The sequence below is a fragment of the Eurosta solidaginis genome, chromosome 3 (assembly GCF_040869045.1).
Source record: "Eurosta solidaginis isolate ZX-2024a chromosome 3, ASM4086904v1, whole genome shotgun sequence".
NCBI lineage: Eukaryota > Metazoa > Arthropoda > Insecta > Diptera > Tephritidae > Eurosta > Eurosta solidaginis.
The window spans coordinates 99,773,631-99,794,234 of record NC_090321.1 but is presented as its reverse complement, the minus strand read 5'-3'; the positions used below and the strand labels follow the sequence as shown (position 1 = coordinate 99,794,234).

The window sequence follows — 20,604 nt, the reverse complement described above, 5'->3', positions numbered from 1 at the left end:
TGTGAAAGATAAAAATTTAGTGTAAAAATAAGCATTTTTATGTTTTGCAGAACTTAATATTCCAAGCAGTGAAGAGCAGGAATTTTATATAAAAGAATCTCGCGATATGGTATCTGTAATACAGGTTATGCTCAAAGGCGGTACGTATTGGGCCAATCTCAATATAATTTAATAATATTAAAAAATCCCTTATTATTAGGTCATAAGTTCTCGGCAAACGAAGTAGTCACCCTAGCTCTTGAGCCTGGAATTTGGTAAGTAAAGGAATAAACGCATACATATCCACCAAGTTTTCTTTTACAAAACTATTTTCACTTTTCGTCACTAAACTCTGCCGACACTAAGAATTGCTTCAAGAGAAAAACAAAAATCCAATTTTTTCGGTAGCGCCTAGCGATTTTTTGATATCCGTCTTAAGCCAACCGATAAAGTCAGTAGTCTCAACTAGAGTTGTCACGAATATTCGGCATCTATTCGGTATTCGGCCACGTATTATTCGGCCGAATACCGAATACCAAATCATGTAAAAAAGACACGCTATATTACTCTAAATTATGTACTTATTTCCAAATTACAACACTTTAAAATTGATCAGTGGTAAGTTATGATAGATAAAAATAAGCTTTTCATCATTTTTGGGTAGCAAACGATTTCGCTTTTCATCGTAAATGTTACCAGCATCAGAAAATAAGGTCTCACTATACACGCTACTTCCAGGAGAAGAAAGATATACTTTAGCAAACTTTTAAACTTTGTCACAGCATTCTTCTCCACGTCTTCCTCATCATTAGCATTTCGCATATTATCTGTAGCGACTTCCTCAAAGCAGTTCCAGAAACTGTCGTGTATTTCAGTAGTCCTATCATTTTCATTCAGGTTTCTTATCTTACGAATTGGAGAAGAATCGTCATATGTACTATTTTCAGAGCTTCTAGAAGAATTTGTTGTCTTGATTTTTCTGCTTGAACCAATCTTAGGAAAAACGGTTTGAAGCGAGGATCCAGAAAAGCAGCAACCAGATAGCTGAATCGCCTTTCAAACTCGCCTTGCAGTGAAGATCTCATTGTTACTAAATTTGGTACTTTCTCAGCTGTCTCTGCTTTTCCCAGATATTTTAATAAATTTACTGCATGTGGAATCACTTCAGAGATGCAACAGATACCGGAGCTCGTTATTTTTGTAATCTCTTCGAATGGTTTGAGGAGTTTGATACATTGTTCCAATAGTTCCCATTGTCAGATTTAATAAAGTTTCATGATCTGTTATGTACAAGCAGACAGGTCGCTTTTGTTCTAATAATCGCTCCATTAAATAATACGTTGAATTCCATCAGGTGCTCACATCTTGTACTAGTTGGTGGTTTGGCAAGGTAAGTTTTTATACTCAGTTGAGCAGAGCTCACAGAGTATATTAAGTTTGATTGGATAACGGTTGGTTGTACATATATAAAGGAATCGAGATAGATATAGACTTCCATATATCAAAATAATCAGGATCGAAAAAAAATTTGATTGAGCCATGTCCGTCCGTCCGTCCGTCCGTCCGTTAACACGATAACTTGAGTAAATTTTGAGCTATCTTGATGAAATTTGGTATGTAGATTCCTGGGCACTCATCTCAGATCGCTATTTAAAATGAACGATATCGGACTATAACCACGCCCACTTTTTCGATATCGAAAATTTCGAAAAACCGAAAAAATGCGATAATTCATTGCCAAAGGCAATTAAAGCGATGAAACTTGGCAGATGGGTTGACGTTATGACGCAGAATAGAAAATTGGTAAGATTTTGGACAATGGGCGTGGCACCGCCCACTTTTACAAGAAGGTAATTTAAAAGTTTTGCAAGCTGTAATTTGGCAGTCGTTGAAGATATCATGATGAAATTTGGCAGGAACGCTGCTACTATTACTATATATGTGCTAAATAAAAATTAGCAAAATTGGATGAAGAACACGCCCACTTTTTAAAAAAAAAATTTTTTAATTCAAATTTTAACAAAAAATTTAATATCTTTACTGTATATAAGTAAATTAAGTCAAAATTCAACTCCTGTAATGATATGATGCAACAAAATACAAAAATAAAAGAAAATTTCAAAATGGGAGTGGCTCCGCCCATTTTCATTTAGTTTGTCTAGAATACTTTTAATGCCATAAGTCGAACAAAAATTTACCAATCCTTCTCAAATTTGGTAGGTACATAGATTCTATGACGGTAACTGTTCTCTGTGAAAATGGCCGAAATCGGTGGAAGCCACGCCCAGTTTTTATACACAGTCCACCGTCTGTCCTTCCGCTCGGCTGTTAACACAATAACTTGAGCAAAAACCGATATATCTTTACTAAACTTAGCCCACCTACTTATCTGAACTCACTTTATCTCGGTATAAAAAATAGCCGAAATCCGACCATAACCACGCCCACTTTATCGATATCGAAAATTACGAAAAATGAAAAAAATGCCATAACTCTATACCAAATACGAAAAAAGGGATGAAACATGGTAACTGGATTGGTTTATTGACGCAAAATATAACTTTGGAAAAAATTTTGTAAAATGGGTGTGACACCTACCATATTAAGTAGAAGAAAATGAAAAAGTTCTACAAGGCAAAATCAACAGCCCTTGGAATCTTGGCAGGAATACTGTTAGTGGTATTGCATATATAAATAAATTAGCAGTACCCGACAGATGATTTTCTGGATCACCTGGTCCACATTTTGGTCGATATCGCGAGAACACCTTCACATATACATCTAAGGGCCACTCGCTTTTAAAACCCTAATTAATACCTTTAATTTGGTATCCATATCGTACAAACACATTCTAGAGTCACCCCTGGCCCACCCTAATGGCGATATCTCGAAAAGGCGTCCACCTATAGACCTAATGCCCACTCCCTCTTAAAATGCTCAGTAACACCTTTCGTTTGATACCCATATCGTACAAACATTCTAGAGTCACCTCTGGCCCACCCTAATGGCGATATCTCGAAAAGGCGTCCACCTATAGACCTAATGTCCACTCCCTCTTAAAATGCTCAGTAACACCTTTCGTTTGATACCCATATCGTACAAACATTCTAGAGTCACCCCTGGCCCACCCTATTGGCGATGTCTCGAAAAGGCCACCTATAGACCTAATGCCCACTCCCTCTTAAAATTCTCAGTAACACATTTCGTTTGATACCCATATCGTACAAACATTCTAGAGTCCCCCTGGCCCACCCTAATGGCGATATCTCGAAAAGGCGTCCACCTATAGACCTAATGCCCACTCCCTCTTAAAATGCTCAGTCACACCTTTCGTTTGATACCCATATCGTACAAACATTCTAGAGTCACCCTTGGTCCACCTTTATGGCGATATCTCGAAAAGGCGTCCACCTATAGACCTAATGCCCACTCCCTCTTAAAATGCTCAGTAACACCTTTCGTTTGATACCCATATCGTACAAACATTCTAGAGTCACCCTTGGTCCACCTTTATGGCGATATCTCGAAAAGGCGTCCACATATAGAACTAAGGATTACTCCCTTTTAAAATACTCATTACCACCTTTCATTTGATACCCATATCGTACAAACACATTCTAGAGTCACCCCTGGCCCACCCTAATGGCGATATCTCGAAAAGGCGTCCACCTATAGACCTAATGCCCACTCCCTCTTAAAATGCTCAGTAAAACCTTTCGTTTGATACCCATATCGCACAAACATTATAGAGTCACCCCTGGCCCACACTAATGGCGATATCTCGAAAAGACGTCCACCTATAGACCTAATGCCCACTCCCTCTTAAAATGCTCAGTAACACCTTTCGTTTGATACCCATATCGTACATACACATTCTAGAGTCACCCCTGGCCCACCCTAATGACGATATCTCGAAAAGGCGTCCACTTATAGACCTAATGCCCACTCATTCTTAAAATGCTCAGTAACACCTTTCGTTTGATACCCATATCGTACAAACATTCTAGAGTCACCCTTGGTCCACCTTTATGGCGATATATCGAAAAGGCGTCCACCTATAGAACTAAGGATTACTCCCTTTTAAGATACTCATTACCATCTTTCATTTGATACCCATATCATACAAACACATTCTAGAGTCACCCCTGGCCCACCCTAATGGCGACATTTCGAAAAGGCGTCCACCTATAGACCTATTGCCCACTCCCTCTTAAAATGCTCAGTAACACTTTTCGTTTTATACCCATATCGTACAAACATTCTAGAGTCACCCCTGGCCCACCCTAATGGCAATATCTCGAAAAGGCGTCCACCTATAGACCTAATGCCCACTCCCTCTTAAAATGCTCAGTAACACCTTTCATTTGATTCCCATATCGCACAAACACATTCTAGAGTCACCCCTGGTCCACCTTTATGGCGATTTCTCGAAAAGGCGTTCACCTATAGAACTAAAGTCCATTCCCTTTTAAAATACTCATTACCACCTTTCATTTGATACCCATATCCTACAAACACATTCTAGAGACACCCCTGGTCCACCTTTATGGCGATATCTCGAAACGGCGGCCACCTATGGACTAAGGATCACTCCTTTTCAAAATACTCATTAACAGCTTTCCTTTGATACCCATATCGTACAAACATATTCTAGAGTCACCCCTGGTCCACCTTTATGGCGATTTCTCGAAAAGGCGTTCACCTATAGAACTAAAGCCCATTCCCTTTTAAAATACTCATTACCACCTTTCATTTGATACCCATATCCTACAAACACATTCTAGAGTCACCCCTGGTCCACCTTAATGGCGATATCTCGAAAGGGCGTCCACCGATAGACCTAAGGCCCACTCCCTCTTAAAATGCTCAGTAACACCTTTCATTTGATACCCATATCGTACAAACAAATTCTAGAGTCAGCCCTGGTCCACCTTTATGGCGATATTCCTAAATGGCGTCCATCCATAGAACTATGGCCTACTCTCTCTTAAAATACTCTTTAATACCTTCCATTTGATACACATGTCATACAACCACATTCCAAGGTTACCCTAGGTTCATTTTCCTACATGGTGATTTTCCTTATTTTGTCTCCATAGCTCTCAACTGAGTATGTAATGTTCGGTTACAACCGAACTTAGCCTTCCTTACTTGTTGTTAAATGGATTTAAGTTTCTGCTCTGCTAAGCCAGAATGATTAAAATGGGTAACAATTCGTCTCGAATCAGCTATCATCTGTAATACTTCTGATTGAGATTTTAGTGACTCTTCTATAGCTCGTTGCAGTGAATGAACAAAGCATCTGCCTGAATCATATCCTGCATCTCGCACACCTTTTATGATATTAGAGCCTTTATCATGGACAAGTAAATGGATCTTGATTGAGAAATATTCCATCTTTCGGTAATAGCATTGAGTTCTTTTGCAATATTGATAACAGAATGTGAACCGGGAAATGATTTCATAGCTAAAACGCCATGTCTTAGAATGAACTCTGTGCGCAGTAAAGCTCAGAAAGTGCGCTCTCGTTATTGTGCTGGCATGTCCATATATCAGATGTCATTGATAATGCTGCTGCCTGTGAAATACTGGCTCCTATTTTAGCACAAATTCTGTTGTATATATCAGGAACAATTTTCTTGGTCATCTAAGTGCGACCAGGCGCTTTATAATGGGGCAAAGCGTTTGCCATAAGCCTCTGGAATCCAACTGTTTAACAAGTGACAATGGCTCGTTGTCTAAAGCAATCATTTCGCCAATCAAGTAATGATATTTTATTGATTTCGAATCATTAATATCCCAGAGCAATTTCCTTTCTGATGTTTTCTTCAAGGTTAGCTGCCGTTCCTTTGATCTGGACGTTCCAGGCACTGCTGTCATCTTGGATTCAGTAGAAGTAAAAGTACCGAAAGTGTTGCTAACTTGCCGATGGAACATTAATTAAAGCAGCTTATTGGGCGGCATTTTTGGTTTTAAGATGTTTTTTTAAAGATGTTGTAGCTGTAAATAAAAAAACTAAAATTAACTATAATTAAATAAGTTATTTTATTTCCCTTGTCTATCTTGTAGGAAATCGAATAAATATAAATAAATAATTTCTCATAAAAGTTTATTCCCAAACAACTTGGGCAATAAAAAATCGATTTTGTAAGTTTCTACAAGTAGGTACAGTACAACGACAAGTAAATAAGTATATTAAGATATTACCAGTTAACCACCTACCTACGTAAACTTATTAAGTGAATAAAACTATTAAATTAAATGAAGGTTTTACTTACTTGCTTTCTTTCCTTCTCCGCCTCTTGAGATCTTGATGCTACATAGCAAACACTGGGCCAGTTGATTATTTTCACTACAAATCTTATAATATTCCCATATGGGCGATTTTTATTAACTGGTTTCATTTTATAAGCCTTTTAATGAACAAACAATTCTACTAAGGAACAAACTTCTTAGCAAAATAGTAATTAAGTTTTATTTTATGTATTATTTATATACTGATAAATCGTTCCGTGACGTGATTTACTCGCAATTGAAAATTGAAACAAATACTAGCTCGCGCTGTATAGTGTTTGCTTGCACACCGCCACGCGCGCGCGCCGTCGACGCCTGCCATGCCAACGCAACGAGGAAAACAGGTGTCCACTTGTCTTAATCCAGCTAACGCGCCCCGACAGGCATGTATTTCGTGCCGAATATTCGGCGCTTCAGCCGACAGCGTTGCCGAATATGCGGTATTCGGTATTCGGCCAATTCACTATTCGTGACATCTCTAGTCTCAACCGTAAAAAAGGTTTTTGTTAGCATTGTTCATCAATTCGTCGGTCATGTATTTGACAATGAGAATTCATACATATATTGCTCATGAAAATACGTTTACACAGCATTTCAGATATTAATTAATGGAGTGAGGACGATCGACTTTGCTGTTTCCCGAAATGTTTTCATATCCAGCTCAAAGTTTAAACATTAATTAAACATCGAAAAATACGGCACAGAGTATAGGAAAAATTTTAAATTATACCAAAAATTCGGCGAAAGATGGAAGGTTTAAAGCCGGGGTCAAATATCTGTCAGAACGTAAAGAGAGTGCTCACATTCTAGAGGGAAGTCATCTACGTCCTCTTAGACGGAAGCAACATTGAAGCACTCAGTGAAAGTGATGTTTCACCCGCTCTTGACAGTAATTGCTACTTAAGCATTCCACGGTTGGTACGGGACAAATCGTACACTTTTTTTTAATTTTTAGACCTTAACTAAAAAAAACTACGGACACTAGTCAGTCAGGTGAAACTTCGTCAAAAATAATATTAAAGAAAATACTAAATTTGTTAGTAGTTGTATACAGGTTTGCTAAAATATAAACAAATTTGAATAAGTTTATTCGAAAAAAGGTTTTGTTTAAAAATAAACTCTTTTTTCGGGACACGTGTGAAATTCTGTAAGACTCCCCCAGTTCCCTCCCCGTGGATCCTCCATTGCCTATAGCAGACGAATGGGAAAGGAAAGGAAATTTTCCAATTAGGCGATTTCATTATAAAATAAATGCCACCCCACCTATTTATCTCAGAACGAAACGGCAAATAAGATAAAATGTGTCTTGATTTATTTCAAAACGACGTTTATTCTGTTTCTTTTTTAAATTTTTAACAGCAACTTTTTCGCTTTTGGCCTTCTATTTCACTTAAGTTAAACAACTTTATCAACAAAGTTTGAAATTTATAAAATTTAGAAATTTAAAAACGTTTACAAAATTTCTTAAGTCGATGAATTCTTTTAAGCTTTGAACGGGTTAGGACGCGTTCCTCTGCCACTGGATCGCATGCTGCTTTTAAACTTTATCCGTATATGTGTTCAGAAGCTTTTCTTCTTCTGCACACTCTGAGTGTTTGCCAAACCATTGCAGAGAGACGACCCCGTTTTTATTATGATGAACTATTCCCCGGAACGTGAACCATTATCTTCGTGTGGTAATAGCTAGCATAGCACCATCATACCACGGCATCCTTTGCTTAGTTATGTGAAGTACACGGTTTAAACTACAACAGGGCTGCGAACAATAGTCCGAAAAACATTTTCAGGAAAGGAAACGCCATGTAACCTGGATTGACCTTTGACGTGTGGCACAAAAGTTAAGACCTTGGATGGATGAGAAATCGCACATTTTGCAAATGTCTAACATGTGATTTATAATTAAAATAAAAATATTTGAATAATTATTCACCGCTTTGAATATGACGGTGGGAAAGAACGTTGAAGGCAGAGTTCGCACCGTCGAACCTAACCCCAGTCCTCTGCTGCGCTTGCCGAAAAAATACATACATACACATATACAGGGACACGTTATTGTCTGCGTGTCTCGTGTAAGGCTTGGTCTCACCGAAGAAAATGTTCTGAGCAGACCCCAAATGATTAAGGATATGAAAGAGTTTAACTTATTATCCAGATCGAAGTTACGTTACGTATGATTCCTGGTGTTCTCAGTGAGCTACGACTCAAGTGGAGGTTATCTTGGAATCAAGAAGCGGAAACAGTAGCAGAAGTATTTACAAATTATTGGGCTGCAAGGTATGGTGTACCTATGGAGTTACATTCTGACAAAGGCAGGAATTTGAAATCAGCTGTATACCAAGAAATGTGTAATGTGTGGGCATTCGAAAAACACGGACAGCTGCATTGCATTCTCAGTCCGATGGTATGGTGGAACGATCAATAGAACCTTAGAGGAGCACTAAAAAAGGTAGTGGACAAGTTGCATAAAGAGTGGGATACACACATCCTTATTCTTGATGGCTTACCGATCGGAATTGCATGAGACAACGGTCCAAACTCCCGCAATTGTAATTTTTGGCAATGACCTTCGACTGCAAGCTGACTTGGAGTTTGCGATAAGGAAACAAATGGCATGAAATCCACTGCATTTATTCGGGACGGCTGTTTGCAATAGACACTGGGAGAAATATGTGAACGGGGCGAACTGAGAGTATAAAAGCAACGCAGTCCAAGCGATGGTCAATCAGTTTGATTTTAACACGCTATAAGTGAATAAATACGCGGGTTTTGTAATTGTGATGTGCTACTACAATACTTGAGTTATTTGTTCGACAGTTCAGCGATTCGAACGTTAACAGAAGCTGCAAAATAATCAGAAATATCCCAAAATTCGTTACAATATATAAGTAAGTTGATACTCATTGAACTTAAAATTAATTTCCAGTTCAGGGTTGGTATACTCTTCCTATAAATTAGTGCATACAGATAGCACCAATAATTGATAAAACACGAAAAAAGTGAAAAAAATATTTTTTCATTGGGAAAGTTTTCACAGTTGGGTTTTGCTTTACTAGTCGGAAAGATCCCGAGATAAACTGAAAATCGGTTTATGGTCAAGAAAGTTATAGGCTCTCATGTATCATAAGGTACGAAACCCGGTTTTTTTGCCAGTAACTCACGAGCGCGGAGAAAATCGTATATGCAGTCATTCTTAGATTTTCAAGATGTACCAGAAAAATAGTATTCTAAGTTATACCTATTTTTGGGTTTCACACAGTATTATGATGCAGCATTCTTGATAATTTATTAAACTAGGGCGTTTTCAATTCGAAAATTTGGAACAATAAATAAATTCGGTCTCTGGTTTAAAATGTAAAAAGTTTAACAAAAATTTTACAAAAAAATTGTGTTATTTCACTTGAGGCGTAAATGGGTAAAGTGGCGGATTATGCGTACCTGTGGTTCTGTGTTAACTCGTCGTAATTGGGTGTAGTTATTTCCATTTATTGCCACTCACTGTCACACAATAAAAAAAAAAAAACAAACATGGGTTCATGCCCAGAAATAGAAAACCCCCCTTCTGATATAATAATAAACAATAATTTTGTAATCTCAACTTTTAAAGGTCATTTTGATTTACTTAAAAAGTTGACTTCAATCACCCCACTCCCAAAACGTGACCGGATCCGCCAGTGTGCAGAGCATCTGTGCCAGGATGGAACGTCCGTAGCGTTGGAAACACGAATATTCAAAAATAATTGAGATATTATAATAAATAGAAAATTTAAAGCTCTAAAATAAAAGCACCTCTTCATGACGCCATGAAAATAAATCACGTCAGTTACTTAAATGATTCAGTCATGGTTTTTAATGTGCGAATAAAGAAGTACTTCAATTTTTCAACCCAATTGTTTACAAATGAAGTGAGACAAATTCTCTTTCTAAATACTCAAATACGTTTTCGATACTTCAAGCTGTTTAACTATACGTCGAAGTGTTCGAAAATTCATGAGCAGTCACATTTTTAATTCAGACGTGATAAGGTACACATCTAACACCGCTCAACTGAAAGTGATCCCATAATCCCTAATCTGATCCGATTGGTCGGCAATACTTCGGAAGTTTTATACAGTGAACTACATGATCTCCGTGCGTATTATACATTCGGCATACATGTATACATAAATATAAATATACATATACGTACCACCATACACAGAAGATATTCATATATATGTACATACATAGATATGTGCCCAGCAGTGAAACAGTGAACTAGTCAGAAAAAAATACTAATTTACCACAAACATTTTCTGAGTGCTATCAAACTTGTTCGGAAAAGAGTTCAATCTTCTATCAACAAAACTTTACAGTTTTGGGTTATACTAAATTTGGAGAAATCAGATTATAGCATTTAACTTAAATTTAACTTATCCACTATATCTGGCGGTATTTAAACTATTTTAAAACATCAATTTTTAACTGATTTTTATTTTGGTAAAATTCAATAACATTGGAATTCTATATTTCCGTCCGAAATTCGGCAGAGGTCACCCCCAAGTTTAAAATATAAGTTGGCATGTTTGACTAGTTCGCTTGGAACTCATACTAGTTGTGATGTTGGTTTGACTGCAGGGTTGTTTGTCCATATGTAACTTACAGATTTCTTCGTTCAATAAGATCGATCGTTATCGCAGCAGAAAATGCAAATATATGATAGAAGTAAAATAAATACATAGTGAAAACTGCAGTGTACCAGATTATCAGATAAAAAAATAAAAGAAATAAAATAAACTTACAACTTCCAAAAGATCGAAATCTGTGGAAGATTATTTAATAGATACTTAAAAACACGCAAATATTGTAAAATGGCATGTGTAACTTAAAAAATTTGTAAATTTATTAACAGAACTAACTTTAACATTTTCGAATTATGTATAACTTTAAAAACTAAAAAAATGATGCCTTTCCACTGCCTCGAAAGTTTGATTTGGCTGAAATCAGCATAAATTTAATACTCTTTCTTGAACGTGTTTTAGTTGCTTTTTTATGCCCACAATTTTCTTTTTATTTATTTTTTATTCTCTCCTTTGCACACTCATTTGGTCACTCGGTCATACTCGCTGCCCCGATTTCAGAGAAATTAAATTATGATTATATGTTTTAGACATCGATTAATCAACTGGATATTAAGATTGTATTCATGGGAACGGAGTTTATCATTATTGACGTGTTTGGTTTCTTTGTTTTTTAGCTCAATTGACGACGAAATCGACGGTAATTGCATTGTACGTGCTAGAGGATTGCCCTGGCAGAGTAGCGATCAGGATATCGCTAAATTTTTTCGTGGTTTAAACGTTGCCAAGTAAGTGAAATTTTGCATTTAAGTTTATAAGCCTTCTTCATTTTCTTTTAACCTTTCTTATACAAATAATGTTACTTTTAAGACCTTTGAGTAATTCTGATTGAGGTTTGGTATTTAGTTTCTCAAAAACGCGACATATTATTATGCTGAAATATCTATAACATTGAAATACCGGTGACCATACCGAAAAACTCATCCGAGTTGCCAGCTTTATGTATATACATATGTATATATACATATGTATGTATATATATTAGGTCATGTTTAGCGGGCTCCTAGTAATACTTTATACCAAGTACCTTTAAAAATGTTTGCAAGTGACGTCGTGAAATGTTGGCGCTGGTAAAACTGTAGGGAACACCGGTAATCGAGATCTCAAACGAAAATCCTATGAGTTTGCTATTCCTCATTTTTCAATATTTAGCTTGGAAAGTTTTTCATTTTTCTTTGGAAAGTTTGTATACAATCTGTTTTAAGTACATATGTATATACATAAAATATTTGAGATGCTTAACAAATTATTTCGCTACTGACTGATCTGAGTTGTAATAATCAGAAATACACTGCCATATAGGGAAAGGGTCTTTTGTGATTACAGGTGGTCAAGGCACCGCACTCAACGGTTCGGATTTTACGTCAAATTACTGAGCATAATTTTTTTCGCTACATTTGCTCAATGTGTTTATTCGGCTATTTGACAGTGCTGTGAAAATTAATTTAAGAAGTCCTTCTCATTAAAATTTAAGGATGATTATTTGATTTCGCAGTTGGTTCAACTCGCCGTTCAGAGAACAAATTTTCCATCACTCAACTGACGGAAGCATGTTTGCAACGTATTAATAAAAATATTGTTCGCTGGAAGTGCCCAATGTTTCAACGAAAACAAAACTATAATAATTGTCAGTCACCGAGCGCCAGAATATAGGTGATAATTTAATCGAAAAAAACTAGTTCTTAGGTAGTTGAAATGAAACTGTTGCAAAAATCACGGTCAGCAGAATCTCTGTCGTCCAGGTTTCCTGCGCCCCAATGCAAAGAATCTGACAATTGCAAAATTTGCTTTCCCATAACTTCAACGACGAAGATTTGGAGGAACCTTTACGGAAGAATTAAAAAACCCTCTTGTTTTCTAGCTTTGAAGGAAGAGCTTAAAGTCTATCAACAGATGATAGAAAATATCCCAAATTCTTCAGCAAAGAAAAAACGGTTCCACCATATATTAGACCTTTTTGTCATTTGCTGTGCACGTTTCCAGTGACTAGGATCGTTCGAATGGATTGGCTTGAGTACATATTTATGACGATGGATAAAGCTTCCTATATATACTTGTACAGATAAACTGAAAGTATGGTACTTCTTATATTAATGGAAAGCATATGCTCAACACAGCTTTCGATTTTCAGTCAATTCGTACTTTTAAAATTATTATATCTTATCACTAAAATATCGCTGAGCCGATCTTTTCCCCAGTATTTCTATGAATTTTATTCTTTACAAAATAGGTTTTTATGCAGCTGTAACTTTATTTAATAACGTCCCAAATTTCCCTTATGAATATGCCTCATTAAGTTTAATATATCTTAAATAGCTAGTCACACTCTCATTCACAAATTACAAAAGTACATACAACATTGCGTATAATAAATTTATATATTTTAAATTTAATTAACCTCTTTATATTTGTAGAGGTGGTGTGGCTCTGTGTCTCTCCCCACTGGGACGACGTAACGGCGAAGCTCTTATTCGTTTTGTATCTCAAGAACATCGTGATATGGCACTAAAGCGTCACAAACATCACATTGGCAGTCGATATATTGAAGTTTATCGTGCCACCGGTGAAGATTTCCTAGCGATTGCTGGTGGAGCTTCCAATGAAGCGCAGACGTTTCTTTCCAAAGGTGCACAAGTTATAATACGCATGCGGGGTTTACCCTATGATTGCACAGCAAAACAAGTTGTAAGTAAAAGCAATATGGTAATTCATTCGAAACCGAAAATGCCTCTTAATGCAAGCCAATCGTGTGAACCCCGAAATCTGATATGGGTAACGGTTTTGTACAGAAGCTTTTCATGATCACGAGGCATTTTTGAAAATCGTACAAAAAGGCCAAAAATAGTCACGGCTCAAATAAAATTTTGATTTTTTTTGTTTTAAGGAAGTTTTCAAAAAGCATCTTGAAATAACCTTTCATTTTTTCTGATAATAATCTAATTCAAACACTATCGCTATATGTAGGGTTCGATACCCTGCAGTATAACTAGGAACTGGTCAGTTGAGATCAATAGTTCTCTCTGTATTCAGATTAAAAACGCTAGTCCAGTAAATAGTTCCAATAACACCCAAATATTCTGTAGATTATAGTACATTTTCATATACTTTTTTCTTGCCACCGTGAAAAATAAATAAACAGACAAGTAAGCCTTCCCCATCTTAACTAAATTCTTGCCCTGACTGCCTGCGTAGTGAAACACAAAACTCCTTAAAATTGTGCAGGAATTGTGCGTGCATTTGTGCCGGCACACCACTTTGCCTGTTTTGCATATTTCAATGCACACTAAGAGTTTTGTGTAATATTGCGCCGCACAAATACAATACACACCAAGTAAGGAAGGCTAAGTTCGGGTGTAACCGAACATTACAAACTCAGCTGAGCGTTTGGAGACAAAATAAAGGAAAATCACCATGTAGGAAAATGAACCAAGGGTAACCCTGGAAAGTGACATATGTAGGTATCAAATGGAAGATATAAAGAGTATTTTAGAAGGGAGTGGGCCATAGTTCTATAGGTGGACGCCTTTTCGAGATATCGCCATAAAGGTGGACCAGGGGTGACTCTAGAATGTGTTTGTATGATATGGGTATCAAATGAAAGGTGGTAATGAGTGTTTTAAAAGAGAGTGGGCCTTAGTTCTATAGGTGGACGCCTTTTCCAGATATCGCCATAAAGGTGGGCCAGGGGTGATTCTAGAATGTGTTTGTACGATATGGGTATCAAACGAAAGGTGGTAATAAGTATTTTCCAAAGGAGTGGGCCTTAGTTCTATAGCTGGTTGCCTTTTCGAGATATCGGCATAAAGGTGGACCAGGGGTGACTCTAGAATGTGTTTGTATGATACGGGTACCAAATGAAAGGTGGTAATGAGTTAGTTCTATATGTGGACGCCTTTTCGAGATATCACTATAAAGGTGGACCAGGGGTGACTCTAGAATGTGTTTGTATGATATGGGTATCAAATAAAGGTGGTAATGACTATTTTAAAAGGGAGTGGGCCTTAGTTCTATATGTGGACGCCTTTTCGAAATATCGTCATAAAGGTGGACCAGGGGTGAATCTAGAATGTGTTTGTACGATATGGGTATCAAATTAAAGGTATTAATAAGGGGTTTTAAAGGGAGTGGCCCTTAGTTGTATATGTGAAGGCATTTTCGGGAAATCGAACAAACTGTGGATCAGGGTGACCCAGAACATCATCTGTCGGATACTGCTAATTTATTTATATAATTAATACCGTGATCAATATTCCTGCCATGATTCCAAGGGCTTTTGATTTCGCCCTGCAAAACTTTTTCATTTTCTTCTACTTAATATGGTACCCATTGTACACATTTTTTTCTAAAGTTATATTTTGCGTCAAAAAACCCAATCCAATCGCAATGTTTTATCCCTTTTTTCGTATTTGGTATAGAATTATGGCATTTTTTTTTTTTGAAATTTTCGATATCGAAAAAGTGGGCGTGGTCATAGTCGGATTTCGCCCATTTTTAATACCAAGATAAAGTGAGTTCAGATAAATACGTGAACTAAGTTTAGTAAGATATATCGATTTTTGCTCAAATTATTGTGTTAACGGCCGAGCGGAAGGATAGACGGTCGACTGTGTATAAAACCAATTTCACCCATTTTCACAGAACAGTTATCGTCATAGAAGTTCTGCCCTTACCAAATTTCACAAGGATTGGTGAATTTTTGTTCGACTTATAGCATTAAATGCATTCTAGAAAAATTAAATCAAAAAGGTCGGAGCAACGCTCATTTCAAAATTTTCTTTTATTTTTGTATTTTGTTGCAACATGTCATTACTGGAGTTTAATCTTGACATAATTTACTTATATACTCTAAAGATATACAATTTTTTGTTAAAATTTGACTTTAAAAATTTTTTTTTGAAAAATTGAGCTGTTCGTCATCCGATTTTGCTAATTTTTATTTAGAACACATATAGTAATAGGAGTACCGAGCCCGCCGAATTTCATCATGATATCTTCAACGACTGCCAAATTACAGCTTGCAAAACTTGTAAATTACCTCCTATTAAAAGTGGGTGGCGCCACGCCCATTGTCCAAAATTTTACTAATTTTCTATTCTGCGTCTTAAGGTCAACCCACCTGCCAAGTTTCGTCGCTTTATCCGTTTTTAGTAACGAATTATCACACCTTTTCGGTTTTTCGAAATTTTCGATATCGAAAAAGTGGCGTGGTTATAGTCCGATCCCGTTCATTTTAAATAGTGGTCTGAGATGAGTGCCCAAGAACTTACATACCAAATTTCATTACGATACCTCAAAATTTACTAAACTTATCGTGTTTACGGACGGACGGACGGACATGGCTAAATTAATTTCTTTTTTCGCTCAGATAATTTTGATATACAGAAGTCTATATCTATCTCAATTAGTTTATGCCGTTACGGATTACCGTTATGCGAACAAAATTAGCTCAGCTGAGTATAAACAATTAGAGATTCGTCAAGTGTTTTATTATTTTGTGTTTGGTAGCGTGCATCGTAAAGTTGAATACTATACAATTGAGTTTTGCCGTTTTGTAAAGATGCGCACTCTGGCTATGACGGTGAATCTCTTACCTGAGCAATAGGTTGTATGGCATATGGGCGATTCTCCGAGAGCTCTCAGTTTTACTAACCCAAAATTTTGGAAAAAAATATTCGATTTTCAAATATTTTCAATCATTTTTCTATGAGTTTTTATAGCTAAAAACCATTCCCAAAGTGGACGAGCTACAGCTATTAATTTCTGTTCTTGATACTGAAACCTGCCACGGTTGTGACATTTTGACAACAAATTGCTCATTAAAAAAAGGTAGTATGACTTGAAGACTTTCCGTAAAATTTTAAGGTTATGTCAGCAAACTTTAAAGCAAAATGGTACAATAGACGGTACTTAACTTAAAACTACAAAGATACAAGTGCCACGGTTGTGACACGATTTTTTGATACGTACCGTTTTTCCAGTTCTTCAGTGTTTAAAAATGGATATTAGTTATTTTAAGACTGCAAACATTAACATGGAAATATGCGGGGACACTTGCTGATCAAAATTCACACTCACATGTCACAAACCAGTGTGCACTAAAGCAGTACCAACCTAACGATTTGAATAACATTTTTTACTCAAAAACACATGGACACTTTTCAAAATCAAATTACAAATCAAATTACATTTAATATTGCAGGTTAAGTCAAGGATTTAATACAATGATAGGTTATTACTCGTCTAATTAAAGATTAAAAAAGTTACCACCTAAAATGTTATGAAAAATGTGGTTCAGGACATGCCACGGTTGTGACATTTGTAGGGTATTATGAACTACAACTTCATAAAACTGATGACCACTCAATAAAATTCAACACGAAACCTTAAAATAAACATAACTTTAACTCAATTATATAATTTAATTCATAGAAAATGCTTTAATATATTTCAAATTTCGAAAAGACACAAAACTGTATGCTCGCGGAGAATCACCCATATATACTATATACGACCGACCTCCAAAATTTTTTCAAACAATAATATATGTCGGATAAGTAAACATTTTGTAAAATATGAAGCTTATAGCTATTAAAATGGGTAAAAATTACAAAAATCTTAATGAATGGATATACATATACTATATACGACTGATCTCGAGGATTTTTTTTTAGACAAAAACGTGTACCATATATGAAAGCTTTTGGTGAAATTTGAGGAAGATATATGTGACAAAAAAAATGTTTTTCTGAAAAATCGGTTGTATGGGCATATATGATAAGTGGTCTAGTCTGGCCGCAACCGTCCAGCGAATAAAGTTTAATGGGACACCCGCTCACCAAATTTTATCAAGATATCTCAAAAATTTAAGGACTAGTTTGCGTTCAAACAAACGGGCATGGCTTAATTCATTAAGATCGTCATCAAGATCATTTATTTATTTATTTCGGTATAATTTTTGAAGAATATATATCCTCTCCTTTATTGGCTTACAATTTTCCAAAAAGTTAGGTTGCAAGATTAGTTTCGCCTGGTTAGAAATCTGCTTTCATACATACTACTGTATCGAACCATGAAAATCAAAGCCAAACTGGCAACCGACTATGTATAAGAAATATCACACAATCAAAAACCAAAAACAGGTTATAATTCATATCGTCGCTGCGCCAACAAAAAGAGGTATACGTTTTTCAGCAACTTTTCAGGAGAGCAAAAAAACCGCTTCCTGGTGATCCTAGAGAATAGTTTTTCTAGTTTGCATTGTTAACTAATGATACTACACATATGAAATAGACTTGTGCAATTTTTTTTTTTACTTTTTTTGACCAACCACTTCGCATGAAGCATTTGCGCCGTTTTACAGCACATAGCTCTTTTACAAGCAAAGATTTAAATATATCCTCCACATAAATGCGATTAGACGTTGCTCTGCAATAGTGACTAGGTACCTTTGGTAGTATATCCAGCCACTTTAAAACAGAATCAGACTTTGTTGGTCTTGGCTCCTTTGGAAAGGATACGGATATAGACGATGAAGGTCTTGACTTCTTTGGCAAGGATACTGTATTATTTATTCCCACCCATTGAGTAAATACATTTTTGTCTAAATCAAATGCAGCTAGAAAAAACTCTTTACATACACGAATCTTGTTTCCATTAGATGCTGTCAAAAAGCAATAAAATCCAAATATTTTTCTTTGTTTTTTATGGGAAGGGTTTCGCTTGATTATTTTACGAGTTCGTACTAATCCATTAAGATATGCCCTCTTTGCAGCCCATGAAGGTAAACTCCAAAAATAATTAAAATACTTAACACGTGCATCTTCGTCCGTTGCCGAACAAACAAAACTTCGTTCGGTTTTTTGTCTGCCAGGTGCTTACATGTTTGTTTCCTGATTTCCCTTCCCTTTTTTGAATAAATACAACATCGTTTAAATTCTTTTCATTTTTTACCCATTTTAATCCTTCATATTTTTTTCCTAAAAGTCTCAATCTCCGATTTTTTTAATTCGTTTCCCCTTCCCTATTTTACCTTCTGACTCAATTTCTTCGCTATCTTTCGGGTTACCCTCTGGTATATAAATAATCCAGTCTCTTCGTTAAGGAAGCATCCCGTTTATTCCATATTTTGACCGCTATCACTCTTAAGGTCCTCGAATAAGCCGGTTTCTTCATTGAGATTGCATCCCATTTTTTCCATATTTCAACTGTCCAAAACGGTACAATTATGGTAATTTAAAGCGTTATTTTAAGTCTATGACTTTTTACCTGTTTTAAAGCTTGGATTTCAATAATAGGATGGTTAATATCTTTGTATAGTCTTCGGGACACCTGAACTATATGTACATAGCTTTTTTTAAATAATTTTTTACACAAAAATAAAAGCAGGTTCGCCCGCAATCAAAAACAATTATACGCAAGTAGATGTATAACTGATTTTACAGAGCATTTCTACTACTGAGAGCATATAGCTGTTTTTGATAACTTCTAACCAAAGAAAGATATCAGAAAACGGCAAATGCAGAAATGTGGCTAGCAGATAGTGCTAAATAAATATGTAATAAAAAAAATCGAAAAAAATACATATAACTCAATTTGTTGGCGCAGCGACGATATATTTTTGTTTTTGAAATTTAAAAATAATATCAAATGCAAGAGTTGAGTAAAAAAATGTTAAACGGTTACGAAAGGAGGTGTTGAGTTAGTATTATTTTAAAATGTTCCTTTTTCTTATTTCTTATTTCTTATTTCAACTGATATGTTAGTTAGCTAACTTATTTTGCTTTTAAATTTTTAGTTGGATTTTTTTACAACTGGCAAGGATCCCTGTAATGTTCTTGATGGTATCGAGGGCGTATTATTTGTTAAAAAACCAGATGGACGTGCTACTGGCGATGCCTTTGTATTATTTGCCAGCGAATCGGATGCTCCTAAAGCACTTTCTCGTCATCGAGAATCAATTGGTCAGCGTTATATTGAACTATTTCGATCTACTACAGCAGAAGTTCAACAAGTTTTAAATCGTTCAATGGATCCTCGAACGTATGAAGCCAATCATCAGCCGCCTTTGATTGCCCAATTGCCGGCTATGCCATTATCCTTGCTACCGCAGGTATGATAATTTTACAGCGCGTGTATTTAGAGGTAGCTTTTTGCTACTTCTAAAACTTCGATCTAACAATTATTCAAGTAAGATTCTTGTGTAGGTCAAATAATATTTTATAAACCATACGCCTAACTTTGTTGACCTGCATCGTGTATTTAATGTAAGTGTAACCAGGGGTGCATCCAGGGCGGTTCGGGGAGACTAGATCAAGACGTACTAGGCACATACGACGACTTGATATCTCTATAAACTGTTAATATTTGGGAAGACATATCAACTGTGGTCAACGAATTTTTAAATAATAGTAATAATCCTGTACATTAAATAAAATAAATGTAGGGCGCGATAACCTCCGAAGAGATTTAAGGCCGAACTTCTCTTCCAATTGGCGTCATGCTCCTTTTTTTAATTTTACCTACAAATTGGCGGAACGGGACCTACTTGTTTGATGCCGACTCCGAACGGCATCTGCGGGGCAGATAAGTTTTCACTGAGAGTTTTTCGTGGCAGAAATACACTCGGAGTGCTTGCCAAACACTACCGAGGGGCGACCCCGCTTAGAAAACTTTTCTTCTAATTGAAAAACCTTATTTATAAAATTTTGATGTTGCT

The 20,604-nt window shown here is 36.2% G+C and overlaps 1 protein-coding gene across 12 annotated transcripts in view; it reads left to right on the top strand.

The window, feature by feature from the left end:
* LOC137244201 (RNA-binding protein fusilli-like) overlaps nt 1-20,604 on the top strand; it is a 166,191-nt gene that overhangs the window by 121,578 nt on the left and 24,009 nt on the right. For all 12 annotated transcript variants that reach the window (XM_067772865.1, XM_067772863.1, XM_067772862.1 and 9 more), the window contains exons 6-10: nt 51-140; nt 200-254; nt 11,507-11,617; nt 13,304-13,574; nt 19,684-19,998. In XM_067772865.1, coding sequence (XP_067628966.1) covers nt 51-140; nt 200-254; nt 11,507-11,617; nt 13,304-13,574; nt 19,684-19,998 — 842 coding nt within the window. The remainder of the gene's footprint in view (nt 1-50; nt 141-199; nt 255-11,506; nt 11,618-13,303; nt 13,575-19,683; nt 19,999-20,604) is intronic.